Source organism: Oncorhynchus mykiss, chromosome 10 (assembly GCF_057628025.1).
Source record: "Oncorhynchus mykiss isolate SJ-2025 chromosome 10, ASM5762802v1, whole genome shotgun sequence".
Lineage (NCBI taxonomy): Eukaryota > Metazoa > Chordata > Actinopteri > Salmoniformes > Salmonidae > Oncorhynchus > Oncorhynchus mykiss.
The window spans coordinates 19,376,433-19,403,401 of NC_143031.1; the positions used below are offsets into that span (position 1 = coordinate 19,376,433).

Below are 26,969 nucleotides of genomic sequence, written 5' to 3' on the forward strand. Positions count from 1 at the left end.
TGAGCCTCATTTTGACTTGTTTTAAGGACATTACATCAAAGTTGGATCAGCCTGTAGTGTGGTTTTGCACTTTAATTTTGAGTGTGACTCCAAATCCAGACCTCCATGAGTTGATGAATTTGATTTCCATTGATCATTTTTGTGTGATTTTGTTGTCAGCACATTCAACTATGTAAAGAAAAAAGTATTTAATAAGAATATTTAATTCATTCAGATCTAGGATGTGTTATTTTAGTGTTCCCTTTATTTTTTTGAGCAGTGTATATAAAAAGCCAACAAGGCCAGTGAACTCACTCGGTCTGAAGTAAAGGTATGATGTGTGTTTTCGTCTTCATGGTTTCTGCGCTCTGCGTTATCAGACACTGCCACCTAGTGGATGGGAGGAGTTAATGAGAAACAGACCAACCATATAAATAGAAAGTGAGCCCATCCTGTCTTCCTGGGAAGTGCACCATCTACAGTGACTTCAGAAAGTTCTCACACCAATTTACTTTTTCCACATTTTGTTGTTACAAAGCGGGACTAAAATGGATTTAATTTTCATTTTTGGCCAACGATCTACACAAAATCTATAAACTATTTATGAAAAAATATTAATATTTTATCTTGATTAGATAAGTATTCACCACCCTGAGACAATACAAGTTAGAAACACCTTTGGCAGCGAATACAGCTGTGATTCTCTAAGAGATTTGCACACCTGGATTGTACAATATTTGGCCATTCTTTTTAAAATTCTTCAAGCTCTGTCAAGTTGGTTGTTGATCATTGCTAGAAAGCTACTTTCAAGTTTTGCTATAGATTTTCAAGCTAATTTAAGTCAAAACTATAACTAGCTGTATTCCCAAAATGTCATTTCTTTGCCACATGTTTTACAGTATTATTTAAGTGCCTTGTCACAAACAGGATGCATGTTTTGGAATATTTTTATTCTGTACAGGCTTCATTCTTTTCACTCTATCATTTAGGTTAGTATTAAAGGTCCCCAAAGCACACACATCCCTGGGTCGCTCCTCTTTTCACTTCACTGCAGCTAGCGACTGGGACAAGCTGCAACAAACACTCAAACTGGACAGTTTTATCTCAATCTCTTCATTCAAAGACTCAATCATGGACACTCTTACTGACAGTTGTGGCTGCTTTGCATATGATGTACCTTCTTGCCCTTTGTGCTGTTGTCTGTGCCCAAAAATGTTTGTACCATGTTTTGTGCTGCTACCATGTTGTTGTCATGTTCTGTTGCTACCATGCTGTGTTGTAATGTGTTGCTGCCTTGCTACAGTATGTTGTTGTCTTAGGTCTCTCTTTATGTAGTGTTGTCTCTCTTGTCGTGATGGGTTTTGTCATATAAATACATACACATACAACAATTCAAAAGTTTGGGATCACTTAGAAATGTCCTTGTTTTTAAAAGAAAAGCAAATTTTCTGTCCATTAAAATTACATCAAATTGATCAGAAATACAGCGTAGACATTTTTTATGTTGTAAATGACTATTGTAGCTGGAAACAGCAGATAATTAAAAAAAAAATGGAATATCTACATAGGCAAAAAGAAGCCCATTATCAGCAACCATCACTCCTTTGTTCCAATGGCACGTTGTGTTAGCTAATCCAAGTTGATCATTTTAAAAGGTTAATTGATCATTAGAAAACCCTTTTGCAATTATGTTAACACAGCTGAAAACTGATGTTCTGATTAAAGAAGCAATACAACTGGCCTTCTTCAGACTAGCTGAGTATCTGGAGCGTCAGCATTTGTGGGTTCGATTACAGGCTCAAAATGGCCAGAAACAAAGAACTTTCTTCTGAAACTCATCAGTCTATTCTTGTTCCGAGAAATTGCCAAGAAACTGAAGATCTCATACAACGCGGTGTACTACTTCACAGAACAGAGCAAACTGTCTAACCAGAATAGAAAGAGTAGTGGGAGGCCCAGTGCACAACTGAGAAGGCCAGCATCCCGGAGTCGCATCTTCACTGTTGATGTTGAGACTGGTGTTTTGCTGGTACTATTTAATGGAGCTGCGAGTTGAGGACTTGTGAGGCATCTGTTTCTCAAACTAGACACTCTATTGAACTTGTCCCTCATGAGCAGTTTTCTTCCTCTCCGTCAGCTGAGTTAGGAAGGATGCCTGTATCTTTGTAGTGACTGAGTGTAATTAAGAACTTCACCATGCTCAAAGGGATATTCAGCATCAACCAATAGGTGCCCCTCTTTGCGAGGCATTTAAAAATCATTCTGTTTTTTGTGCTTGAATCAGAGCTTGAAATGCACATACTCGTTTGAGGGAACTTACAGATCATTGTATGTGTGGGGTACAGAGATCATGTTAACCAACTTATGTGATTTGTTAAGCACATTTTTAGGTCTGCCATAACAAAGGGGTTGAATATTTGTATTTATTATGGATCCCCATTAACTTCTGCCAAGGGGTCCAGCAAAATGAAGGCAGCTATACAATTTTAAAAACATTACAATACATTCATAACACATAAAGTGTGTGCCCTCAGAAAAACCTGGGAATACTTATTGACTGAATACATTTCATTTAATTGTTATTCATTTCAAGGGGTATTGTGTGTATATCAGTGACAGAAAATCTAAATTTAATCAATTTGAAATTCAGGCTGTGACAACCAAATGTGGAGAAATAAAGTGGTGTGTATACTTTCAGAAGGCATTGTATCTCTTTGAGAGCAACTTAGCTTGGAGCAAATCCAGATTTTTCGGTTGGAGGATTCTGTCCCTGCTTATTCTCCCCTGGAATCACTCATCTGGGATTTCTGGAAAACCTGGGAACTTTTGCAATCCTAGTTCCAGCCAGGTAACAACTGACTGGGATGCTTGAATAAAGTGACTTTGGGATGAACAGACAAACAGACTTACGTTCTTTGCTCGGACACGGTCTGGGCCATCAGCTCGTAGATCTGGGCTCCGTTGTCGGACATAGACAGCACAAAGAAGGACTTGTTGTCTGACAGGAGAAGAGACAATATCATTAGAACATACATTATATTGACAGTCTTTACTATTTTGTCTTTCCTCTCCAAAGTCCACTAGATATAGCCTGGTCCCAGGTCTGTTTGAGCTGTGTAGCCAACTCCAATTTCACGTCAGTAAAACAGAATGTGAGCTATTGCAAGATCAGGCAGGTTCCAAAAAGCTTACGCCAATAGTCACTGTCATGCCAAACATGGTGGTTGGCAAGACTGCACAAACAGATCTGGGACCAGGCTACTACAGACATGTTGCTTGAAGCAATTTGATAAGATATGATTCCAGGAGCCTTTTCAGTGGAATGCAACATTCAGAACAACACAGATGGAAACGTAGCAAATAGAGCAATAACTATTTATATCAGATTAAAAAAAATAATAATAATAATAAAATAAAATAAATAATTCACACTAAATAGCCCCCTTAATAAGCAAATAACAGTTGCTACATACATTTGATGAATTCTTCAAGAATAAAACTTAGAAATGCCTCATGAGCTTAGTTCAACTGTCGTACCCCTTCAAAACCCAAAATATAAGTTTGTGGTTAAAACTATAATGTTGATACAATGGATTGTCAGTCCTTGCATCTATAGCCCCTGTCTACGAATTTGAGGGTGGTTACATTTCTCAAGCCCCATCCCTTAGTGTTTTACTGAAACATAAACGAGGGAAAACGCTTTAATATTGTTAGAACTGAATGGACACACCGGTGGCTACCGAGCGCACCAGCACGGTGTTGAGGTTGATGATGGGGCTGAAGATGTGCTTGGTGTCGGCGGTGCCCGCCAAGTTCTTGCTGTGGCACTTGAGGACCAACCGCTCGTCCTGCTTCTGCAGCAGCACCAGGATATCCTCCAGGAGCAGCGTGTACAGCTCTGAGGGCACAGGAGGAAGTTCAAGGTAATACTTTTGTTTTTATAACCAAATGGCATCACAGACACTGAAATACATTGATAAACATCATTGAAATTCATGACAACATGACTCAAGTTGTTGATTCATTGGTATGGCATGGGGAACATTTTGTTTCTCTCAGTCCTGGCATTTGGTATAGAGAGAAGATGGTTTACAACACACAGAAAATCACTTATACTCAACAGGACAAGCTAGTCCTCATGTGGGCTAAAACTACTATAGCATGTGAACCCCGGGTCTTCTTCTCAGTCTTCTATTGTATGTTGTAGCCTACTTAGCTTTTCAGCATTGGATGAGGACAACTCTAGCGTACCAAAGGGCTAAGCTGAAAATGGAAATAACAATTGTCCTAAAGGTAAAAAATAATAATTATTCTCTACATGATCAACATTTCTACACCGCTAAAACACATTCTGTTGAATTATGGGTACGTACCGATGGTCTTGTCTTTGTTGACCTTCCAGGAGAGAGGTCCCTCGTGCACCATCTTCTTCTTGGTCAGGTCTAGACTCTACACACACGCACATGCACACACACACGTCAGAACAGGCACCTTTCTACAGCTTTAAGCCAACGGTGGTTCTTGTCAATGAGAATCTGTCCAATTAACTTCCCTGGTCAAATAAAGGTAAATGCATGTAAATAAATGGAGACACAAGTAGTCTCACCTTGAACTCTGAGATCATTGGGTTCTCACTCTGTTTGAGAGAGGACAGGTCCAGGCGTCTCTGGTAGTCCTCTAACCTCTGTAGGGAGAGGAGCCCACACACTTACCAGCACTGGCTAGACAGTATACAGTTAGTACAGTCATTTAATATGGTGCCTTGCAAAAGTATTCATCCCCCTTGGTGTTTCTCCTATTTGGTTGCATTAAAACCTGTGATTTAAATGTATTTGTATTTCATGTAATGGACATACACAGAATAGTCCAAATTGGTGAAGTGAAATTACTTGTTTAAAAATAATAATAATAAAAATGGAAAAGTGGTGCGTGCATATGTATTCACCCCCTTTGCTATGAAGCCCCTAAATAAGATCTGGTGCAACCAATTACCTTCAGAAGGTGCATAATTACATTGCACACAGGTGGACTTTATTTAAATAAGTGTCACATGATCTCAGTATTTATACACCTGTTCTGAAAGGCCCCAGAGTCTGCAACACCACTAAGCAAGGGGCACCATCAAGCAAGTAGCACCATGAAGACCAAGGAGCTCTCCAAACAGGTCAGGGACAAAGTTGTGTAGAAGTACAGATCAGTGTTGGGTAATAAAAAAATATCAGAAACTTTGAACATCCCACGGAGCACCATTAAATCCATTATTAAAAAATGGAAAGAATATGACACCACAACAAACCTGCCAAGAGAGGGCCGCCCACCAAAACTCATGGACCAGGCAAGAAGGGCATTAATCAGAGCGTCAACAAAGAGACCAAAGATAACCCTCAAGGAGCAGCAAAGCTCCACAGCGGAGATTGGAGTATCTGTCCATAGGACCACTTTAAGCCGTATACTCCTCAGAGCTGGGCTTTACGGAAGAGTTGCCAGAAAAAAGCCATTACTTAAAGAAGAAAATAAGAAACACGTTTGGTGTTTTCCAAAAGGCATGTGGGAGACTCCCCAAACATATGGAAGAAAGGTACTCTGGTCAGATGAGACTAAAATTGAGATTTTTGGACATCAAGGAAAATGCTATGTCTGGCGCAAACCCAACACCTCTAATCACACCGAGAACACCAACCGGCAGGGACCAGGAAACTGGTCAGAATTAAACGAATGATGGATGGTGCTAAATGCAGGGAAATTCTTGAGGGAAACCTGTTTCAGTCTTCCAGAGATTTGAGACTGGGGCGGCGGTTCACCTTCCAGCAGGACAATGGTCCTAAGCATACTGCTAAAGCAACACTTGTGTGGATTAAGGGGAAACATTTAAATGTCTTGGAATGGCCTAGTCAAAGCCCAGACCTCAAGCCAATTGAGAATCTGTGGTATGACTTAAAATTGCTGTACATCAGAGGGACCCATTCAACTTGAATGAGCTGGAGCAGTTTTGCCTTGAAGAATGGGCAAAAATCCCAGTGGCTAGATGTGCCAAGCTTATAGAGACGTACCCCAAGAGACTTGCAGCTGTAATTTCTGCAAAAGCTGTCTCTACAAAGTATTGACTTTGGGGGGGTGAATAGTTATGCACTTATTTCTTGTTTATTTCACAATAAAAAATATTTTGCATCTTCAAAGTGGTAGGCATGTTGTGTAAATCAAATGATTACAAACCCCCCAAAAATATATTTTAATTCCAGGTTATAAGGGGGGTGAATACTTTTGCAAGCCACTGTAGACAGCCATATTAAGGTAGGAAGTGAATCCCATTGGTGCAGTCTGAACTGGCTTCGCTTAATTTAGCTTGCAAGTGTCCCACAGTTTTCAATTGAAACGTGGCTGCACCATGACAACTGTTGGTGTAGCCAGATGTGTGCATGTGTTCACCATGTGTCTAGTCCCAGTGGTTGTCCTCTCCATAGTCAGTTACCTGTTTGTTCTCTGCCTCTTTCACTGTCTGGTTGACATAGTTGAGGATCGTCCTGCAGCACTCCCCGGCCCTCTTCACCTTGTCCCTCTCCTCTGCATCCTCTGTCAGGCAAAAAAACAAACAAGCAGATGATATCAGTCTCATGGAGTGGACCAAATAAATGCACAACAAAACTGTGTTTTATAGTGGTGCTGTCTACTGTACCTGTGTACTTGGCTATGCTCTCCAGCAGTAGCGGATACTTGGTCAGCCTCTGCATCTCCACTGGAATGATATCCTTCAGCTGCAGTCTGCGACACAGACGGTTGCTCTCAGCCTCCTACGGGACGAGAGAGACACACTCGAGTCAGTACTACAGTCACTCACTCCAGATCAAATGGTCAATCTGACGACATCCCAATGATGACGAAAGCCAGTTTTTTTCCTTTAGAGATATCATTGTGTTTCCAAGCCACTATAATGCAAAATCTTCATTAGCGCCAACTGAGAATGCATGGAGTAGAATGCCCGGTCGTCAAGAGAACCTTCAGAACAATATTGTGACACAACATGCAACCCATGATCAGTAGAATATAGTATAGTATACTGTGTCGTACCTGCATAAAGGAGGTGAAGCGCTGGTCTTTCTTCTGCCGGGTCTTGATGAGTTCCAGGGCAAAGGGCTGGTTACTGCAGAAGGTGCCCACCGCCCGCTTGATCTTCTCCTCCTCATCATCACTGAACTACACACATGCACAGAGGGACATGGTAACATGCGCGCCCACATACGCACAGGGGGACATGGAAATGCAGGGACACAGAAAAGGACACAGACACACACACAGCAATGTTAGCAATGGCTTTTGGATATAATACTCCCCCTCTCCTGCAGTGACTGAAAATATATCCCAAAATGCCAATAGGGCTCTGGTCAAAAGTAGTGCACTATAAAGGGAAGTCTTCTCTTACCCAAGCTAGTAGATCGTCTCCTATCAGGTCTATCACTGACGTCTCGTTCTTCTTCCGAATGACCGTCATCTGTTCCGTTATCCACACTGTAGGGAGGAAGAGAAAAGTCAGGGAAAAGAGGACATTTGTTTGAGAATAGGTGTAATTTCAATGATTTAGGAAGTGAAAATTCTAGTTGTGTAAATTAGCATTATCCCTGAGAGAGGAGTTTGACTGTAGCTTTGAAGAGGAAGCCCCGCGGTGAGTATAGCTAGCATTGCACACACACAGAGACACACACACACACACAAACACACACACACAGTGTACCGTGTAGCTGGACAATCTCCTCTAGGTTAGTGAAGATGTGTTTAATGTCTCCAGGAGGCAGGATGCTGTCTCGGGTTAGTTTCTGGCAGAACACGTTATCCAGCACCTTCAACATCCTCAGGTGTGCCCGCTCTGTGTAGAAGAGCTCTGTGGAGACGCACACATTCAGACCCACAGAATTAAACAGAACACGATAGCTGCCATTATCAGCCCATTCTAAAGCTATGCAGGTCTATGACATCAGCCACTAGTACAGGGTTTCCAAAACTCGGTCCTCCAAGGTGTGCGCGTATTGGTTTTTGCCCTAACACTACACAGCTGATTCAAATAATAAACTCATCAAGCTTTGATACTTTGAATCAGCTGTGTAGTGTTAGGGCAAAAACCGAAACGTGCACCCCTTGGGGTCCTGAGGACCGAGTTTGGGAAACGCTGCTCTATCATATCTCTATGGTCAAACCGTCATAAGACAGGCGGAACCCATTGTCTTCTGACAGATGGTGCTATTCTAACGCACCCGCAGACGGCTGTCACGCTACCTGATGCAAGACAATGAGGTGGAACCAAGATTTTCATTTGGGATTGAGGCTTGCAGATTTCCTGGTATATCAGGATCTACGCAACATAGAATTTGGAGACTTTCCTACGGAAACGTCACACAAACCTTAGCGACTTGTGGTTTATTTAGCTAGCGGACCGACCATCGCTGATAATCATGATGAAAGAGTTCACCACTTGACTTGAATGGACACAGTAGGCTTGGTCATAGACATACTCAAATAGTCAATAAGGTTTAGGTGAGGCTGGGGCGGATAGGATATAAAGGTATAAAAATGTAAAGGACAAATTATAATACAGCGCATCATATTTGCCATCTCAAAGCTAAACAGTTAGCATGAAACTACTTTGAATATTCAACAGCTATCTATCTGTATGATTGATCCCCAGGCAGCTGTACAGTATGTGGAGCCAAAATGGCCACCGGCCTCACCGTTGATGACTTCCTGTCTTTTGATCTCCTGTGGAGTCAGGCCCGCCAGGACCTCTCGGCTAACCAGCGCCTGCCAGTTGGGAGGGTCCTGCTCGCACTCAATCTCGTTCCCCTGGTCGTCCTCACTCGGCACATCCCCACAGCCTAACCCGTCCATCCTGACATGAAAACAAGAAGTCTCTGATGGTGACACCTGGATTGTGTTGATTAGGGCATGAAGTAGCAAAATATTTTGCATCGGAACCCTGTTTCAGTTCATTTTCTTAAGTTTGTTTTAATTGAACTTTTATTTATCCGGGAAGTCCCGTTGAGATCAGAAGACCTCTTTTACAAGAGACCTGGTGCTTAATGAACACGGCCCTGGGCCCAATTAAACAACAGTAAAGCGAAACTCTACGATTGAGATTGGGAAAGTTACCGAGTTACTAAGTGCAGATGTCAAGCCTGTAATACATGGTAGAGAGAGGGGGACCAATAACTCAATCAATTATATTCAAAGGTTTTGCCAAAGTTAAGTTCAAGTTTAATCATGTTAATTGTGTTTAATCAATCACAATTGATTCAATTATGTGGGCAACACAAACGTTTTCAATAGCTGGTACTACCGAACAACTGGGGAAAATCAGTTATCATTCATGCCATTCATATGACTACAGAGACAAAAAAACAACAACCGGATCTGTGTTCAAATAGTATTTGAAATTATTTATCCGTACTTGATTGAGCTTGCCTGGCTAAATTGACCAATAGAACAGTCCTTAAACTGCAAACCCTGCCCATATGGCACTCCAGAACAGCTCGATTTCAAATTGTACTTGAACCCAACAACATCAGATGAAATAGACCCCAAAAAAATAAGAATAGGGAAAGACTCACCTCTGGGCTGGTTTGGGTGTGCCTCCCTCTTGAGCCCTGGGGAAAGAAGATCACGGTCCCTGTCAACACACTTTCTGCCATTCACCAAATCCCTCTTTTCAATCCTCCACATCTATCTGAGCAGAGGTCCTAAGGCATAAGTTGGAGAACTCCCCATCTCCAAGTAATACACCATAAGAGGACCTTTCTTTCAATGAGTTTCAATGAGGTCATGAATGATCGGAGAGACAAAGACAGCGATTCAGCAGTGCAGTGCTGTAGCAGCAGCACCCGAACAGAAACGGCTCCGAGGCCTTGAGCAGGACGGCTGGGTATGGGCTGTGTAACCCAACAGCATGGCTGTATGAGACTGCAGACTTTGCGGGCGACTGGTTGCGTCGGGTGAGAACGGATGAGCTTGGCAGTGGACCAACACGGCAGCAAAACATTCTGCCTTGGAAGGCTTTTCCCGGGAGAGCTTGCTCCCTATTCGGAACAATATTTCAGTGATCATGCAATCTCGCTCAGCATAAGATTTAGGGTGCATCCCAGATGCCACCCTATTCCCTATTTAGTGCACTATTTTCGACCAGAGCCCAAAGGGAATTGGGTGCCATTTGGGAGGCAGATTTAGTGTAGATTTGTGTTGACCCAGAGGACAGTCCTGACTCGGATTAAATAAGCCCTTTGAGGTGAAGGGATGGTATATATCAGAGTATCTCAACCCTTGAGCAGATTAGAATATTCACTATGTATTGCTGAAACCATCACATTTGATTACAGCAGATCTGCCCTCTGTATTTCTACGCTGTATATTACTAGCACATTACATGGAGAGGTGCTGTTACCAAGTCAATCAGCCTATCATAGTCACTATAACGTCACTATGTAAACAATAGTATTTTTGAGGGGGGGTAAACGCTGCTGCAAGCAAAGAGGTTATCAGAAATGATAATCATACAATAACTATTTCGTTCCCTTTTTATCCACCGTTTGTAAAATTCACTGACTGTACAAAACATTAAGAACACCTGCTCGTTTCATGACATAGACTGACCAGGTGAATCCAGGTGAAGCTATGATCCCTTATTGATGTCACTTGTTAAATGCACTTCAATCAGTGTAGATGAAGGGGAGGAGACAAGTTAAAGAAGGATTTTTAAGCCTTGAGACAATTGAGACATGGATTGTGTATTTGTGCTATTCAGAGGGTGAATGGGCAAGACAAAAGATTTTAGTGCCTTTGAACGGGGTATGGTAGTAGGTGCCAAGCGCAACGGTTTGAGTGTAGAACTGCAACGCTGCTAGGTCTTTCATGCTCAAAAGTTTCCAAAGTGTATCAAGAATGATCCACTACCCAAAGGACATCCAGCCAACTTGACACAACTGTGGAAAGCATTGGAGTCAACATGAGCCAGCATCCCTGTGGAACGCTTTCAACACCTTGTAGACTCCATTCCCAAATTCAATTGTTCTGAGGGCACAAAAGGGTGCAACTCAATAATAGGAAGGTGTTCCTAATGTTTTGTACACTCAGTGTACATCGATGAATGTTCTTGCTTACCTCATAGTTTAGTTTTAAAATGTAACGCTTGCTAAACAAATTAATGTAAAATAGGTTGATTAAGTAAATTGTCCTCAATGGCCTCGTAGCTTGAATTTAGAATGACAATGGCCACAGCCTGAATTAGGTCAAATCAAATTTGATTTGTCACATACACATGGTCAGCAGATGTTAATGCGAGTGTAGCGAAATGCTTGTGCTTCTAGTTCCGACCATGCAGTAATATCTAACAAGTAATCTAACAATTTCACAACAACTACCTTATACACAAGTGTAAAGAAATGAATAAGAATATGTACATACAAATATATGGATGAGCGATGGCTGAACGGCATACGCAAGATGCAGTAGATGGTATAGAGTACAGTATATACATATGAGATGAGCAATGTAGGGTATGTAAATATTATATAAACTGGCATTGTTTAAAGTGGCTAGTGATACATTTATTACATCCAATTTTTTATTATTAAAGTGGCTAGAGATGAGTCAGTATGTTGGCAGCAGCCACTCAATGTTAGTGATGGCTGTTTAACAGTCTGATGGCCTTGAGATAGAAGCTGTTTTTCAGTCTCTTGGTCCCAGCTTTGATGCACCTGTACTGACCTCACCTTCTGGATGATAGCGGGGTGAACAGGCAGTGGAGGAACTTAAAACTTTCCACCTTCTCCACTACTGTCCCGTTGATGTGGATAGCGGGCTGCTCCCTCTGCTGTTTCCTGAAGTCCACGATCATCTCCTTTGTTTTGTTGACATTGAGTGTGAGGTTATTTTCCTGACACCACACTCTGAGGGCCCTCACCTCCTCCCTGTAGGCCGTCTCATTGTTGTTGGTAATCAAGCCTACCACTGTAGTGTCGTCTTTAAACTTGATGATTGAGTTGGAGGCTGTATGGCCACGCAGTCATAGGGGAACAGGGAGTACAGGAGAGGGCTGAGAAGGCACCCTTGTGGTGCCCCAGTGTTGAGGATCAGCGGGGTGGAGATGTTGTTTCTTACCCTCACCACCTGGGGATCGGCCCGTCAGGAAGTCCAGGACCTAGTTGCACAGGGCGGGGTCGAAACCCAGGGTCTCGAGCTTAATGACGAGTTTGGAGGGTACTATGGTGTTAAATTCGATGAACAGCATTCTCACATAGGTATTCCTCTTGTCCAGATGGGTTAGGGCAGTGTGCAGTGTGATTGCGATTGTGTCGTCTGTGGACCTATTGGGGCGGTAAGCAAATTGGAGTGGGTCTAGAGTGTCAGGTAGGGTGGAGGTGATATGGTCCTTGACTAGTCTCTCAAAGCACTACATGATGACGGAAGTGAGTGCTACAGGGCGATAGTCATTTAGCTCAGTTATCTTAGCTTTCTTGGGAACAGGAACAATGGTTGCCCTCTTGAAGCATGTGGGAACAGCAGACTGGGATAAGGATTGATTGAATATGTCCGTAAACACACCAGCCAGCTGGTCTGTGCATGCTCTGATGATGCGGCTAGGGATGCCATCTGGGCCGGCAGCTTTGCGAGGGTGAACACATTTAAATGTTTTACTCACGTTGGCTGCAGTGAAGGAGAGCCCACAGATTTTGGAAGCTGGCCCTGTCGGTGGCACTGTATTGTCCTCAAAGCGAGCAAAGAATTTGTTTAGATTGTCTGGGAGCAAGACATCGTGGTCCGCGACGGGGCTGGTTTTCTTTTTGTAGTCTGTGATTGACTGTAGACGCTGCCACATACATCTTGTGTCTGAGCCATTGAATTGCGACTCTACTTTGTCTCTATACTGACGCTTAGGTTGTTTGATTGCCTTGCGGAGGGAATAGCTACATTGTTTCTATTTGGTCATGTTTCTGGTAGCCTTGCCCTGATTAAAAGCCGTGGTTCGCGCTTTCAGTTTTGCGTGAATGCTGCCATCAATCCACGGTTTCTGGTTGGGGAAGGTTTTAATAGTCACTGTGGGTACAACATCATCGATGCACTTGCTAATAAACTCGCTCACGGAATCAGCGTATTCAGCAATGTTATTGTCCGACGCTATGTGGAACATATCCCAGTCCACGTGATCGAAGCAATCTTGAAGCGTGGAACCCGATTAGTCGGACCAGCGTTGAACAGACCTGAGCATGGGCGTTTCCTGTTTTAGTTTCGGTCTATAGGCTGGGAGCAACAAAATGGAGTCGTGGTCAGATTTTCCGGGGGAGGGCTTTGTATGCGTCTCGGAAATTAGAATAACAATGATCCAGGGTTTTGCCACCCTGGGTCGCGCATTCGATATGCTGATACAATTTAGGGAGCCTTGTTTTCAGATTACCCTTGCTAAAATCCCCAGCTACAATAAATGCAACCTCAGGATATGTGGTTTCCAGTTTACATAGAGTCCAATGAAGTTTGTTCAGGGCCGTCGATGTGTCTGCTTGGGGGGGATATACATGACTGTGATTCTAATCGAAGAGAATTCTCTTGGTAGATAATGAGGTCGGCATTTGATTGTAAGGAATTCTAGGTCAGGTGAACAAAAGGACTTGTATGTTGTTATGATCACACCACGTCTCGTTAATCATAAGGCATACACCCCCACGCTTCTTCTTACCAGAGAGATGTTTGTTTCTGTCGGCGCGATGCGTGAAGAAATCAGGTGGTTGTACCGACTCTGATAACGTATCCCGAGAGAGCCATGTTTCCGTGAAGCAGAGAATATTACAATCTCTGCTGTCTCTCTGGAAGGCAACCCTTGCTCGGATTTCGTCTACCTTGTTGTCAAGAGACTGGACATTGGCAAGTAGTATATTCGGGAGCGGTGCGTGATGTGCCCATCTACGGAGCCTGACCTGAAGACCACTCCGACCACTCCACTCCGTCCGTTTGTTATAACAAGAGGTACACTATCAAAGTGTATCGCTTCTGTGGCCTGTGTGGTCTAACAGAGTCTGCATGGGTTCGAATCCGCCCCGAGACCATGAATTTGTTCCCGCCCTTACCTGTCACTTTCACGCTCCTCCTCCTGTAATTGGTCCAGGGTGCAAGGGCTGAAGTCAAAGTGGGTGCTGGTTAGGTGGACCATCCCGTCCAGGGTGTCGCCCGAGTGGAGCCCGTCGGTGCTCAGTCTGGGTAGGGCAGAAGAGGGAGTGAGTCCTGGAGAGGAGAGAACAAAATAGGAGGAGAGGTCAGGGGTTGTAAGTAAAAAGTATCTCAGAGTAGGAGTGCTGATCTATGATCAGGTCCCCATTGTCCATGTAATCTTATTTTCGTTGTGATCTAAAAGACAAGACCGATCCTAAATCAGCATTTCTACTCTAAGACACTTGATACATATGACCCCAGAGGGAGGCTCTTACATTAGAACAATCCAAGGTTAATGGGCTAATGTCCAGGTGGATTAATAATGTTCCATTAAATTCGACCTAGGCTTATGTCCTTCTCCAGGTGGATTAATGAAGTTCAATTACATTTTAGCAGGGTGAATGTCCCTCTCCATGTGAATTAATAAAGTTATATTCTATGTCCAACCAGAGGCAATATGGTCCTAAGCAATATGGTGAAGGCTCACGTAAGTTTCTTCATTCTGAAGGTCAAACAAGATCTCCATGGAAGAGAAGTGCGTAAGTCAACAGTTGTCTTATCGTGCGGTGGAACAAGCTCAAGACTAGAGATACGCTATAGTCTAAAAGCAGTGCAAAAATAATATCTGCACTACACACAGCAGATGTTTCAAAAAGAAAATAGAGAGGGGTCGTTTCGACAGATCATATGCAGACAAAGCCTAGACGACGTTCTGAAAACAAGGCCTCCCCCCAATTAGGAATAAACAAGAAAAAGCCAAAGAAAGCAATTGTGTTCCAGAAGGCTGGGCCACTGTAAGCCGGGCTAAGCCAGTGTAAAAGAGTCCTGACAACAAAAGGCCAAGGAGAAAACATGTCTGAGAGGAGGGAAGTGGATGACAGAACAAAAGCAAACAGACAACGTGGGGAGGAAAGAAAGCGAGGAAGCCAGCTTGGAGGGAAAACATGAAGACAGAAAGAGAGAGCGAGAAAAGAGGTATGGATTATACTGAATGAGGTGAGTCCACCCATCAAATATATAGCTATTTGAGTATTTGGAAAAGCACTAAAGCGCTATACTGTATGACACAATTCTTTACCTTCTATCATCATTTGAGAGAAGTGGAGAGGAAAAGGCAGATATGAAGAAACAGTAAGGAGGAAAGGCATAGGTTGGGGGAGAGAGGAGGGGTCCTTACCCGAGTCAGAGTCGCGTCCCGTCGGGTCGGAGCCCTGGCTGGCTGGGGCACTGTGGGGGGGCGGTGCGATGTAGGCCAAGGGGTGGGTGGCCGCGTCAGAGCCTGGATCGCTAAATTGGCTGCGGGCACGGATGCCGCCTGCCGAGAATTCTGGTTGCTCGAAGACGCTGAGGGCGGGCTGGGAGAGCTGCTTCTGGGGGCCCCGATGCTTGTTCAACTCCATGGCCTTACTGACTACACACACAGATATAAGCCAAACGAGAGTCAGTAGCTCACACAGCCATGCACAGCCACACTATCTCCAAACCCAGAGCTCAGGGAGAAAGAAGGAGCAGCAGCTATGAAGAGGGAGGGGGCTTGAGACGAACCACAGTGGCTTGGCTGATACAATACAGATATAGATCAACTAGATCTACTAGATTGGCCAATTGGTTGACAACGGCAAAGTAGCAATGTTATGACAAAAGGGTCCATATCTTCCTCATTTCTAAATGGACATCTGATCAAATGAAAAGGAGCAGTATGGAAGTACAGATGTATTTATCTCAATATGAAATCATAAAAAAATGTAAAACATCACACTGATTAATTGCAATACTTATTATACTTGTAAAAATGTTTTAGTCGTGATATATAAATGTCTCCCAAGGCTCTTTGAACATGTAAATGAGTGTGTGTGCAAGTCTAATATGTGTATATCTATGGAGGGAGCAGCACAACGTAATGGGGAGCTGGCCCACACAACTCCAGACAGGCACTTCCTGTTGCGGAAGTCCACAATCTCCTTACAGAACTGGATGTGAGATGTAATGTGTCTGAGCCTGAACACAACACCACTAGCTTCTGTCCTCAGTGCAATACCAGGGCTATACATTCCCTTGAACTAAGTTCAAATATCCACACCTGCATACTACTGGTGATGTATTGGACATGCATATTAGGTAAATGCTAGTGTGGATATTGGCACATAGGGATGTTGTTATTTTTGTATATGAAAAAATGTGTCACTACAGAGCCTGTTACACATCTCACACTAACCATTACCGTTTTTTTTGCGTTCCAAACTGGCACACTAGGAGGGAACTGTTAAGTGTACTACGTCCATTTGTACTCTTCCACACTTACTTGAAGCTGAGTCCACGCGGCTGGGCCGCCGAGGAGGGCCAAGGATGCTGGGAAAGCGAGGCTTCTTCACCTTCTCCTCCCCCTCTTTCTCAGGTTTGATGCTCTTCTGCTCCACAGAACAAAACACATACAAACTGCCCAGTCAGAGAATTTAAAACGGGGTCACTTTCAGTGGGCAAATGTTGTAGAACGTTGAAGATAGACATGTCATGAATAGAGCTGCCGTGATTCCTTATTATACATATTCTACATGTCAATGAGGCTTCTTTTTTTATGCTATTTTTATCTGGAAGTTGCACAAGATTGTTCCCTACTGAACGCTACCCTGGAAAGCTGCTAACAAGTGAGACACTATGTCACCATGCTTGTTACCAAGAAAAAACTCATACTAAGAAGTAAAACGGTGCCGCTGTGAGAAGAAACTGAATAATTTATGCTACATTAAATTAGAAGTTCCTACAAGCTGTAAAAGATGATGTATTTGTGCTCAAATACATCATTGATGCATCAAGCTGGTTGTGTACAGTATGTGTCTGTGTGTGTTGTACCTTGATCTTGGGCAGGAAGTTGATGCGGACTCGTTTGGGCTCTAGGCTACGTGGTTCCTTTACTTTCACCCCCAGGTGTTTCATATAGGTGAGGATGACATACTGCATAGTAGTGCTGCAACACAATACACTATTTATTCATTGTTTATATTACCATTAACCCAGTACAGCCCAATTTATCATTTATCATTTAAATCATCATATTGATGATATTATTATACTTAGAAAAACAGTTAAGTCATGACACATAAATGTCTCCCAAGGCTCTTTGAAAACAGTAATTCTAATAGGACACGTTATCAATCACTAGAAGCACATGTGAGGAAAATCGAATGAAAAGGTTAGGAAACTGACCTAATCAGTTTTTACTAATCGCCCTGTTCCATTCATATTGTCAGAACAGGGTCGTGTTAATTAGGGCGTGTAAAGGAAAACATTTTGCAACTAAAAACAAAAATATTTTTTTCACAAGACCAGGTAGTCCCTCCCCACATCGGTCTGTTTTCTACCATTTGGTACTAATAAACACCACCCTGGCACAACTCAAAGTGTGTAGTACCACAGATCTCCAACAGATGGAGGCAGATGACACTTTTAAAAACTTGTATTTAACCTTTTATTTAACTAGGCAAGTCATTACGCTATGACGTAATGGCAGACACAATGCGTCCTAAATGGCACCCAATTTGGTAGTGCATAATAGTGCATAATATAGAGAATAGGGTGCTAGTTAGGTTACTGAATATGTGTCCCATGTCACTTCAACAGCTCTTCTCACAGCATGGATAGAAACAACATGCTGATGGAATTCACATATTAGAAATATGCAGCCACAACATGAGCCATTCCCCAAATAGACCACACAACATTGTGCATGCACGCACGCACACACCATCTGTCCTAGCACAGAGAAGAAGACCCCTTAGTCAGAACAGAACGCCGGTTAGCCATATGGGATATGAACCACTATCATATAATCTGTGTGCTAACTACATGCGACTGAAAATAGTGGGAAGAAATGGTTTAGAGTATTAAACCAAGAGAACATAATTCCAATACGCGTGGACTTCCGATCAGGACTGTATACACAAAGCATCTGATAGTAGGTGTGGTGATCTAGGATCAGGTCCCCCCTGTCAATATAATAATAAACATCAACCAAAAGGGGAAATGATCTTAGATCAGCACTCCTACTCCGACAGGTTATGTGAATACAGGCCCAGATAGTGTGGGTGTTGTAATTGAACTCATACACAACCACTGTGTGACCACACACACTCACTTGAATTCATTCAACAATCAACACGCTACTTCCCCAGCAAACGTTCTATACTCTAGTATGAGAACAGACCTATCCTCGTCAAATTCTGACATGAAGTGGTTAGTTACTTTAACATCAGGGGTCGGCAACAGGTGGCCCGCAGGGAATTTTTGGGGCCCTCAAGCAAAACAGGAAATCTGTATCTCAGGTACGAAATAATCATTTTCAAATACAATCTCTTATTGAGCTTAGTTGTGGTCAATATGCAGTGTACAAATTATTATAATTATGTTGCCCCCCCCCCAACCATCCACTGACAAAAATCTAGTTGCCAACCCCGGCTTTAGATAAAAAAAATCCCCCCTTACCACTTCTCCTCTTCTGTGGGCTGTGACGTCAGCCTGGAAGAAGAGAAACAAATAATAGGGTTAAGTGACACACACACACGTGTAAGCGTGCACACACGCACACACACAACAATAAGCAGTTTCACTTCTACTTCAAATAGACACATGTGTAGTCTGCTTGTATAATGGTAATGCAGTTCTATTAGCCCATGTTTAATATCTCAATTAGTCATTATGTGATTCCTCACATCCTATCTCCTCGCCTCCTTCTCAACTGTATTGGAGGAGAAGATCCAAGGTCCCTTTATTCTGACCTTTTTCTCCAATATTTTTTGAGAAGGATGAGAGGAGAGAGGATGTGAAGAATCAAAGAAAGATTAGTTGAGAAACAGCCCATGACTGGCGAGCTTTCTGGCACAAAATGGCTGCCGTGCATCATCCAGGTGGGTGCTACACATTGGTGCTACACATTGGATCTCGTCACGGTATCTCTGTGCATTCAAATTGCCATAGATAAAATACATTTGTGTTCATTGTCCGTAATTTATGCCTGCTCATACCATAACCCCACCGCTGCGATGGGGCATTCTGTTCACAACGTTGACATCAGTAAACCGCACACAACGCTATACACATGGTCTGCAGTTGTGAAGGGGTGTTACTGCGAAATTCTCTAAAACAACATTGAAGGCGGCTTATGGTAGAGAAATTATCAATGAATTCTCTGGCAACAGCTTTGGTAGACATTCATGCAGTCAGCATACTAATTGTATGCTCCCTCAGAACTTGAGACATCTGTGGCATGGTGTTGTGTGACAAACCTGCACATTTTAGAGTGGCCTTTTATTGTCCCCAACACAAGGTGCACCTGTGTAATGATCATGTTATTTAATCAGCGTATTGATATGCCACACCTGTCAGGTGCATGGATTATCTTGGCAAAGGAGAAGTGCTCACTAACAGGGAATACGGTTTTGGTGCATATGGAACAATTCTGGTATCTTTTATTTCAGGTTATGAAACCAACACTTTACATGTTGTATTATTTTTTTGTTCAGTGTAGAATCATTTAGGATCTCTGTGATGCTTAGGTTTTTTTCTGTTATCAAACAAAACTCTAAAAGGCCCAAAATATTCACAAGGCAATTTCAAAAGGCCAAAATCTGCATGTGCTTGCACATGTCAAAACATTGGTAACTAGTAGCTACGGTCTATCCCGGAACGGCTTAAACCTTCACACTGGCATCAACACTAAACAGGTGAGTGCAGGTAAGAGAGACGGTCTTGGGAGAGTGAGATGATATCAGTGGTCTTGAAAGTACAAGTATGTGTCTCTGTCTGTCTCTGTTGTCTGTCTTTGTATGTCTGTCTGTCTGTGTCTGTGTGTTTGAGAGAGAGCGATAATATCTAACTTGTATCTATCTTAATCCCTGTAATCTGTACAGTTTGGCGTGTTTGAGGCCCAGAGAGCAGAGACACGCAATCACTCACTGACCTGGAAATAATTCCCAGAAATGGCACGTGTATGTGGTACAATTTCTTCTCCACACACACGGTAACTGGAACAACAGAGTGGTTCCATGTCATTTCAGTAAGCCATGACACCTAGGGACCGCACAGTTATTCTAATATTTTAATATCCCAACAAACATTAGATTTCGAATAATTGCGGGAGTATTCAGATTTATTTTTAATCATAAGTCTATTTCAACAAGGAAAAGTATTTGTCTAAATTATGTATGTGACATTGCTACACACAAGGACATACCATGACATTAGACATTATTAATTCAATGAAATAAAAAAACGTTTAAATTAATTTGTATGATGTGTGCCCCATAAAATGACATACCATAGTAGCCTACACAGGCTTCACATGTTGTTGTTATTGTCGGCCATTCAAAATGGCACTGTCTACAGTCAGTGGCTCCATGTGTACTAAGCAATGTGGGAGATCTCTAATCAATGCAACATGGAATTACAATGACTTTTTATTTAACCCTTATTTTACCAGGTAGGTTGACTGAAACCACATTCTCATTTACAGCAACGACCTGGGGAATAGTTACAGGGGAGAGGAGGGGGATGAATGAGCCGATTGGAAGCTGGGGATGATTAAGTGGCCATGATGGTATGAGGGCCAGATTGGGAATTTTAGCCAGGACACCTGGGTTAACACCCCTACTCTTACGATAAGTGCCATGGGATCTTTAGTGACCTATTTAACATCCCATCCAAAAGACGGCACCCTACACAGGGCAATGCCCTGGGGCATTGAGATTTTTTATGTTTTTAGACCAGAGGAAAAAGAGTGCCTCCTTCTGTCCCTCCAACACCACTTCCAGCAGCATCTAGTCTCCAATCCAGGACCAACCCTGCTCAGCTTCAGAAGCAAGCCAGCAGTGGAATGCAGGGTGGTATGCTGCTGGACAATTACAGTATTAAGTTAGTTAAATGAGATGGAGAAAGCTATAACTAAAAGAAACTATCAGGTAGGCTGTTGTTTAACAGCCTATCAGGCCAATCTTGATGTGATTGGCCTGACTAAAACATGGCTTAAGCCTGATGAATTTACTGTGTTAAATGAGGCCTCACCTCATGGTTACAATAGTGACCATATCCCCCATGCATCCCGCAAAGGAGGAGGTGTTGCTAACATTTACGATAGCAAATTTCAATTTACAAAAAGTTTTTATCTTTTGAGCTTCTAGTCATGAAATCTATGCAGCCTACTCAATCACTTTTTATAGCTACTGTTTACAGGCCTCCTGGGCCATATACAGTGTTCCTCACTGAGTTCCCTGAATTCCTATCGGACCTTGTAGTCATAGCAGATAATATTAAAATGTTTGGTGATTTTAATATTCACATGGAAAAGTCCACAGACCCACTCCAAAAGGCTTTTGGCGGCATCATCGACTCAGTGGGTTTTGTCCAACATGTCTCTGGACCTACTCACTGTCACAGTCATACTCTGGACCTAGTTTTGTCCCATGGAATAAATGTTGTGGATCTTAATGTTTTTCCTCATAATCCTGGACTATCGGACCACCATTTTATTACGTTTGCAATCGCAACAAATAATCTGCTCAGACCCCAACCAAGGAGCATCAAAAGTTGTGCTATAAATTCTCAGACAACCCAAAGATTCCTTGATGCCCTTCCAGACTCCCTCTGCCTACCCAAGGACGTCAGAGGACACAAATCAGTTAACCACCTAACTGAGAAACTAAATTTAACCTTGCACAATACCCTAGATGCAGTTGCACCCCTAAAAACATTTCTCAAAAGAAACTAGCTCCCTGGTATACAGACAATACCCGAGCTCTGAAGCAAACTTCCAGAAAATTGGAACCGAAATGGTGCCACACCAAACTGGAAGTCTTCCGACTAGCTTGGAAAGTTGGTACCATGCAATATCGAAGAGTCCTCACTGCTGCTCGATCATCTTATTTTTCCAACTTAATTGAGGAAAATAAGAACATTCCGAAATTAATTTTTGATACTGTCGCAAAGCTAACTAAAAAGCCGCAATCGCCAAGAGAGGATGGCTTTCACTTCAGCAGTAATAAATTCATGAACTTCTTTTTCTCTTGAAAAAGCCAAACCTTGACCCAGAAAATATAAAAAACTATCGGCCTATATCGAATCTTCCATTCCTCTCAAAAAAAATTGAAAAATCTGTTGAGCAGCAACTCACTGCCTTCCTGAAGACAAACAATGTATACGAAAAGCTTCAGTCTGGTTTTAGACCCCATCATAGCACTGAGACTGCACTTGTGAAGGTGGTAAAATGACCTTTTAATGGTGTCAGACCGAGGCTCTGCATCTGTCCTTGTGCTCCTAGACCTTAATGCTGCTTTGATACCATCGATCACCACATTCTTTTGGAGGGATTGGAAACCCAAATTGGTCTACACGGACAAGATCTGGCCTGGTTTAGATCTTATCTGTCGGAAAGACATCAGTTTGTCTCTGTGAATGGTTTGTCCTCTGACAATTTAACTGTAAATTTCGGGGGTTCCTCAAGGTTCAGTTTTAGGACCACTATTGTTTTCACTATATATTTTACCTCTTGGGGATGTTATTCGAAAACATAATGTTAACTTTCACTGCTATGCGGATGACACACAGCTGTAGATTTCAATGAAACATGGTGAAGCCCCAAAATTGCCCTCGCTAAAAGCCTGTGTTTCAGACATAAGGAAGTGGATGGCTGCAAACGTTCTACTTTTAAACTCGGACAAAACAGAGATGCTTGTTCTAGGTCCCAAGAAACAAAGAGATATTCTGTTGAATCTGACAATTAATCTTGATGGTTGTACAGTCGTCTCAAATAAAACTGTGAAGGACCTCAGTGTTACTCTGGACCCTGATCTCTCTTTTGACAAACATATCAAGACTGTTTCAAGGACAACTTATTTCCATCTACATAACATTGCAAAAATCAGAAACTTTCTGTCCAAAATTGATGCAGAAAAATTAATCCATGCTTTTGTTACTTCTAGGTTAGATTACTGCAATGCTCTACGTTCCGGCTACCCGGATAAAGCACTAAATAAACTTCAGTTAGTGCTAAATACGGCTGCTAGAATCCTGACTAGAACCAAAAAATGTGATAATATTACTCTAGTGCTAGCCTCCCTACACTGGCTTCCTGTTAAGGCAAGGGCTGATTTCAAGGTTTTACTGCTAACCTACAAAGCATTACATGGGCTTGCTCCTACCCTTCTTTCCGATTTGGTCCTGCCGTACATACCTACACATACGCTACGATCACAAGACCCAGGCCTCCTAATTGTCCCTCGAATTTCTAAGCAAACAGCTGGAGGCAGGGCTTTCTCCAAAAGAGCTCAATTTTTATGGAATGGAGACGCAGACTCGGTCTCAACCTTTAAGTCTTTACTGAAGACTCATCTCTTCAGTAGGTCATATGATTGAGTGTAGTCTGGTCCAGGAGTGTGAAGGTGAACGGAAAGGCTCTGGAGCAACGAACCGCCCTTGCTGTCTCTGCCTGGCCGGTTCCCCTCTCTCCACTGGGATTCTCTGCCTCTAACCCAATTACAGGGGCTGAGTCACTGGCTTACTGGTGCTCTTCCATGCCGTCCCAAGGAGGGGTGCGTCACTTGAGTGGGTTGAGTCACTGACGTGATCTTCCTGTCTGGCTTGGGTTGTGCCGTGGCGGAGATCTTTGTGGGCTATACTCGGCCTTGTCTCAGGATGGTAAGTTGGTGGTTGAAGATATCCCTCTAGTGGTGTGGGGGCTGTGCTTTGGCAAAGTGGGTGGGGTTATATCCTGCCTGTTAGGCCCTGTCCGGGGGTATCATCGGATGGGGCCACAGTGTCTCCTGACCCCTCCTGTCTCAGCCTCCAGTATTTATGCTGCAGTAGTTTATGTGTCGGGGGGCTAGGGTCAGTCTGTTATATCTGGAGTACTTCTCCTGTCTTATCCGGTGTCCTGTGTGAATTTAAGTATGCTCTCTCTAATTCTCTCTTTCTCTCGCTCTTTCTCTCTCTCGGAGGACCTGAGCCCTAGGACCATGCCTCAGGACTACCTGGCATGATGACTCCTTGCTGTCCCCAGTCCACCTGGCCGTGCTGCTGCTCCAGTTTAAACTGTTCTGCCTGTGGCACCTGTCCCAGACCTGCTGTTTTCAACTCTCTAGAGACAGAAAAAGCGGTAGCGATATTCTGAATGATCGGCTATGAAAAGCCAACTGACATTTACTCCTGAGGTGCTGACTTGTTGCACCCTCGACAACTACTGTGATTATTATTATTTCACCATGCTGGTCATGTATGAACATTTGAACATCTTGGCCATGTTCTGTTATAATCTCCACCCGGCACAGCCTGGTTCCTCTCTAGGTTTCTTCCTAGGTTTTGGCCTTTCTAGGGAGTTTTTCCTAGCCACCGTGCTTCTACACCTGCATTGCTTGCTGTTTGGGGTTTTAGGCTGGGTTTCTGTACAGCACTTTGAGATATCAGCTGATGTAAGAAAGGCTATATAAATACATTTGATTTGATTTAATCTGAATGGAATCGTTGTAGACAAAGACAGGAAGTGCAGAAAAGTAGGCTCAATCACTTTTAGCCTAGATAGCTAGCGAGGTAGCTGGCTAACATAGCTGGATATCTTAGCTAGCATCTTTACATCGATTTGATGCAGTCAAGACAGGCACTACCAGATGGGATGACAGATAACCTATGAAATCTATACATTTGTCTAACTAGCAGGAGTCTGTATTGCTACTCTCTCTCTCTCCCGCTCCTGTGTAAAACTCACCGGCATCCAAGTTGAGCAGGCTGCGCAGCAAGTCAGTTCCCAAGTTTAAACAAAGTTGTTTTTATTTTTGTATTATGTATTTCGTCTATCAGGATATTCCCCTAAAATCAGTTGTGGCTTTTGCCAATTTTTTGGGCCTTCCTAATTTCTTCCTCATTATACTTATTGAATATTATCTGAATCCTGTAAATTAAAATAGCCAATTTGGGTGCAATCGATTAGCTTGATTTCTCAGAGACCAAATTATATTTCAACAAAATAATGTTTCAGAAAGGTTATTTGTATCTGTTACAGAAACAGTGTTGTTGGATGTTAAAATCTTATGTCTTGTGCTTTTTGAGGCTGAACGACCCAACACTCCTTTCACCTCTAACCTACAACTTATAACATTACCAGAGTAGATAATCCTTATGGCGCTGATAACATCATCTTCCTGTGATTGTAATTGCATGTGTGTGTACGTGAGTGACAAAGAATGTGTGTGTGTGCAAGAGAGAGAACGAGAGAGAAAGAACGTGCATCGTGCACTACACTTGCCTCCTGTCTATCTCGAAGTGGAAAACAGAGACCTGACTCGTGTCGTGTTATCACTCAATCATCTTGATGATGCTGGTTTGTGTGTGTGTGTCTGATGAGGCAGCACACATGATGGAGCAGTGACTGTCTGTTGAGGAACAGGCTGTCTTACCATAGTGAGCTAGGTTATAGGACTACATCATGGGCTGGATAGAAGCAGTTTATCGTCTTCAGAACTGGATAATAATTGTTTTATTTCCCTCTTAAAAGAATACTATAATTTTCCCTTCCCGCATGGATCATTTCTTTCATAATAACCTTAAACCTGATGAAACTTGTCAATCGAATTTTTCTATAGGCTATTGATATTGTTTGTTCTCTCTTATTATTAGTTCTCTTGCTACACTACATGGCCAAAAGTATGTGGACATCCCTTCAAATGAATAGATTCGGCTATTTCAGTCACACATTGCAGACAGGTGTATAAAATCGAGCACACAGCCATGCAACCTCCATAGGAAACATTGGCAGTAGAATGGCCCGTCCTGAAAAGCTCAGTGACTTTCAAATGTGGCACTGTCATGGGATGCCACTTTTCCAGCAAGTTAGTTTGTCTAATTTCTTCTCTGCTAGCGCTGCCCTGGTCAAGCCTAGTGGTTAGAGCGTTGGACGAGTAACCGCAAGGTTGCAAGATTGAATCCCCGAGCTGACAACGTCAAAATCTGTTGTTCTGACCCTGAAAAAGGTAGTTCCTCGACCGTCATTGAAAATAAGAATTTGTTCTTAACTGAAGAAAAAAAAACTGTGAGTCATGTTTTTGTGAAGTGGAAACGTCTAGGAGCAACAACGGCTCAACTGTGAAGAGGTGGCTCAAGCTCCCAGAATGGAGTGCTGAAGCGCGTAGCACGCACAAATTGTTTGTCCTCGGATGCAAAACTCACTACCGAGTTCCAAACTGTCTCTGGAAGCAACATCAGCACAATAACTGCTTGTCGGGAGCTTCATCATCGTCGATACACGATGTTATCGTAATATCGCCCAAACCTAGTGTGCATGTATTGCAGGGACTTACAGAACCTCCTCTATCTTGGAGATGATGTGTTCGGCACAGGAGCGTTCTCTCTCCAGCGACACGCGGTCTCTCACCCTCTCTGTGTCCAGCTTAGCCAGCTCCCCTTCTGCCAGGGTCAGACCCATGCTGCGCTTCTGCCTGTAGACACACGCACATACGCACACACACACACACACACACACAAACACGCACACACACAAACACGCACACGCACACACACACACAGACAGATCCACACAGACAGATCCACATACACAGACACACGCACAGACAGATACACACAGGCAGAGAGAAGATTTTGCAATTTTATAATTCATGAGGAAATATGACATCAAAGCATCATTATGTGCACATCTTCTTTGAGAAGTGTGAGTTTGTGCACGTGTATGGTATGTGTGTGAGACCGTGTGAGTATGAGTGTTTCTGTCTGAATGTGTGTCTGTGTACGTATGAGTGTTTCTGTCTGAGTGTGTGTGTGTG

At 42.9% G+C, this 26,969-nt stretch overlaps 1 protein-coding gene across 12 annotated transcripts in view; it reads right to left on the bottom strand.

Moving 5' to 3' along the window:
* The window catches only part of arhgef12b (Rho guanine nucleotide exchange factor 12b), a 114,821-nt gene that overhangs the window by 6,615 nt on the left and 81,237 nt on the right, over positions 1–26,969 (bottom strand). For all 12 annotated transcript variants that reach the window (XM_090186080.1, XM_090186076.1, XM_090186079.1 and 9 more), the window contains 18 exons: positions 26,490–26,627; positions 18,637–18,669; positions 17,008–17,122; positions 16,460–16,565; positions 15,335–15,568; positions 14,076–14,229; positions 9,573–9,608; positions 8,697–8,854; positions 7,706–7,852; positions 7,397–7,482; positions 7,045–7,170; positions 6,653–6,767; positions 6,449–6,549; positions 4,586–4,663; positions 4,353–4,428; positions 3,710–3,877; positions 2,890–2,977; positions 295–369 (listed from right to left, as the gene is read on the bottom strand). In XM_090186080.1, coding sequence (XP_090042206.1) covers positions 295–369; positions 2,890–2,977; positions 3,710–3,877; positions 4,353–4,428; positions 4,586–4,663; positions 6,449–6,549; positions 6,653–6,767; positions 7,045–7,170; positions 7,397–7,482; positions 7,706–7,852; positions 8,697–8,854; positions 9,573–9,608; positions 14,076–14,229; positions 15,335–15,568; positions 16,460–16,565; positions 17,008–17,122; positions 18,637–18,669; positions 26,490–26,627 — 2,034 coding nt within the window. The remainder of the gene's footprint in view (positions 1–294; positions 370–2,889; positions 2,978–3,709; positions 3,878–4,352; positions 4,429–4,585; positions 4,664–6,448; positions 6,550–6,652; positions 6,768–7,044; positions 7,171–7,396; positions 7,483–7,705; positions 7,853–8,696; positions 8,855–9,572; positions 9,609–14,075; positions 14,230–15,334; positions 15,569–16,459; positions 16,566–17,007; positions 17,123–18,636; positions 18,670–26,489; positions 26,628–26,969) is intronic.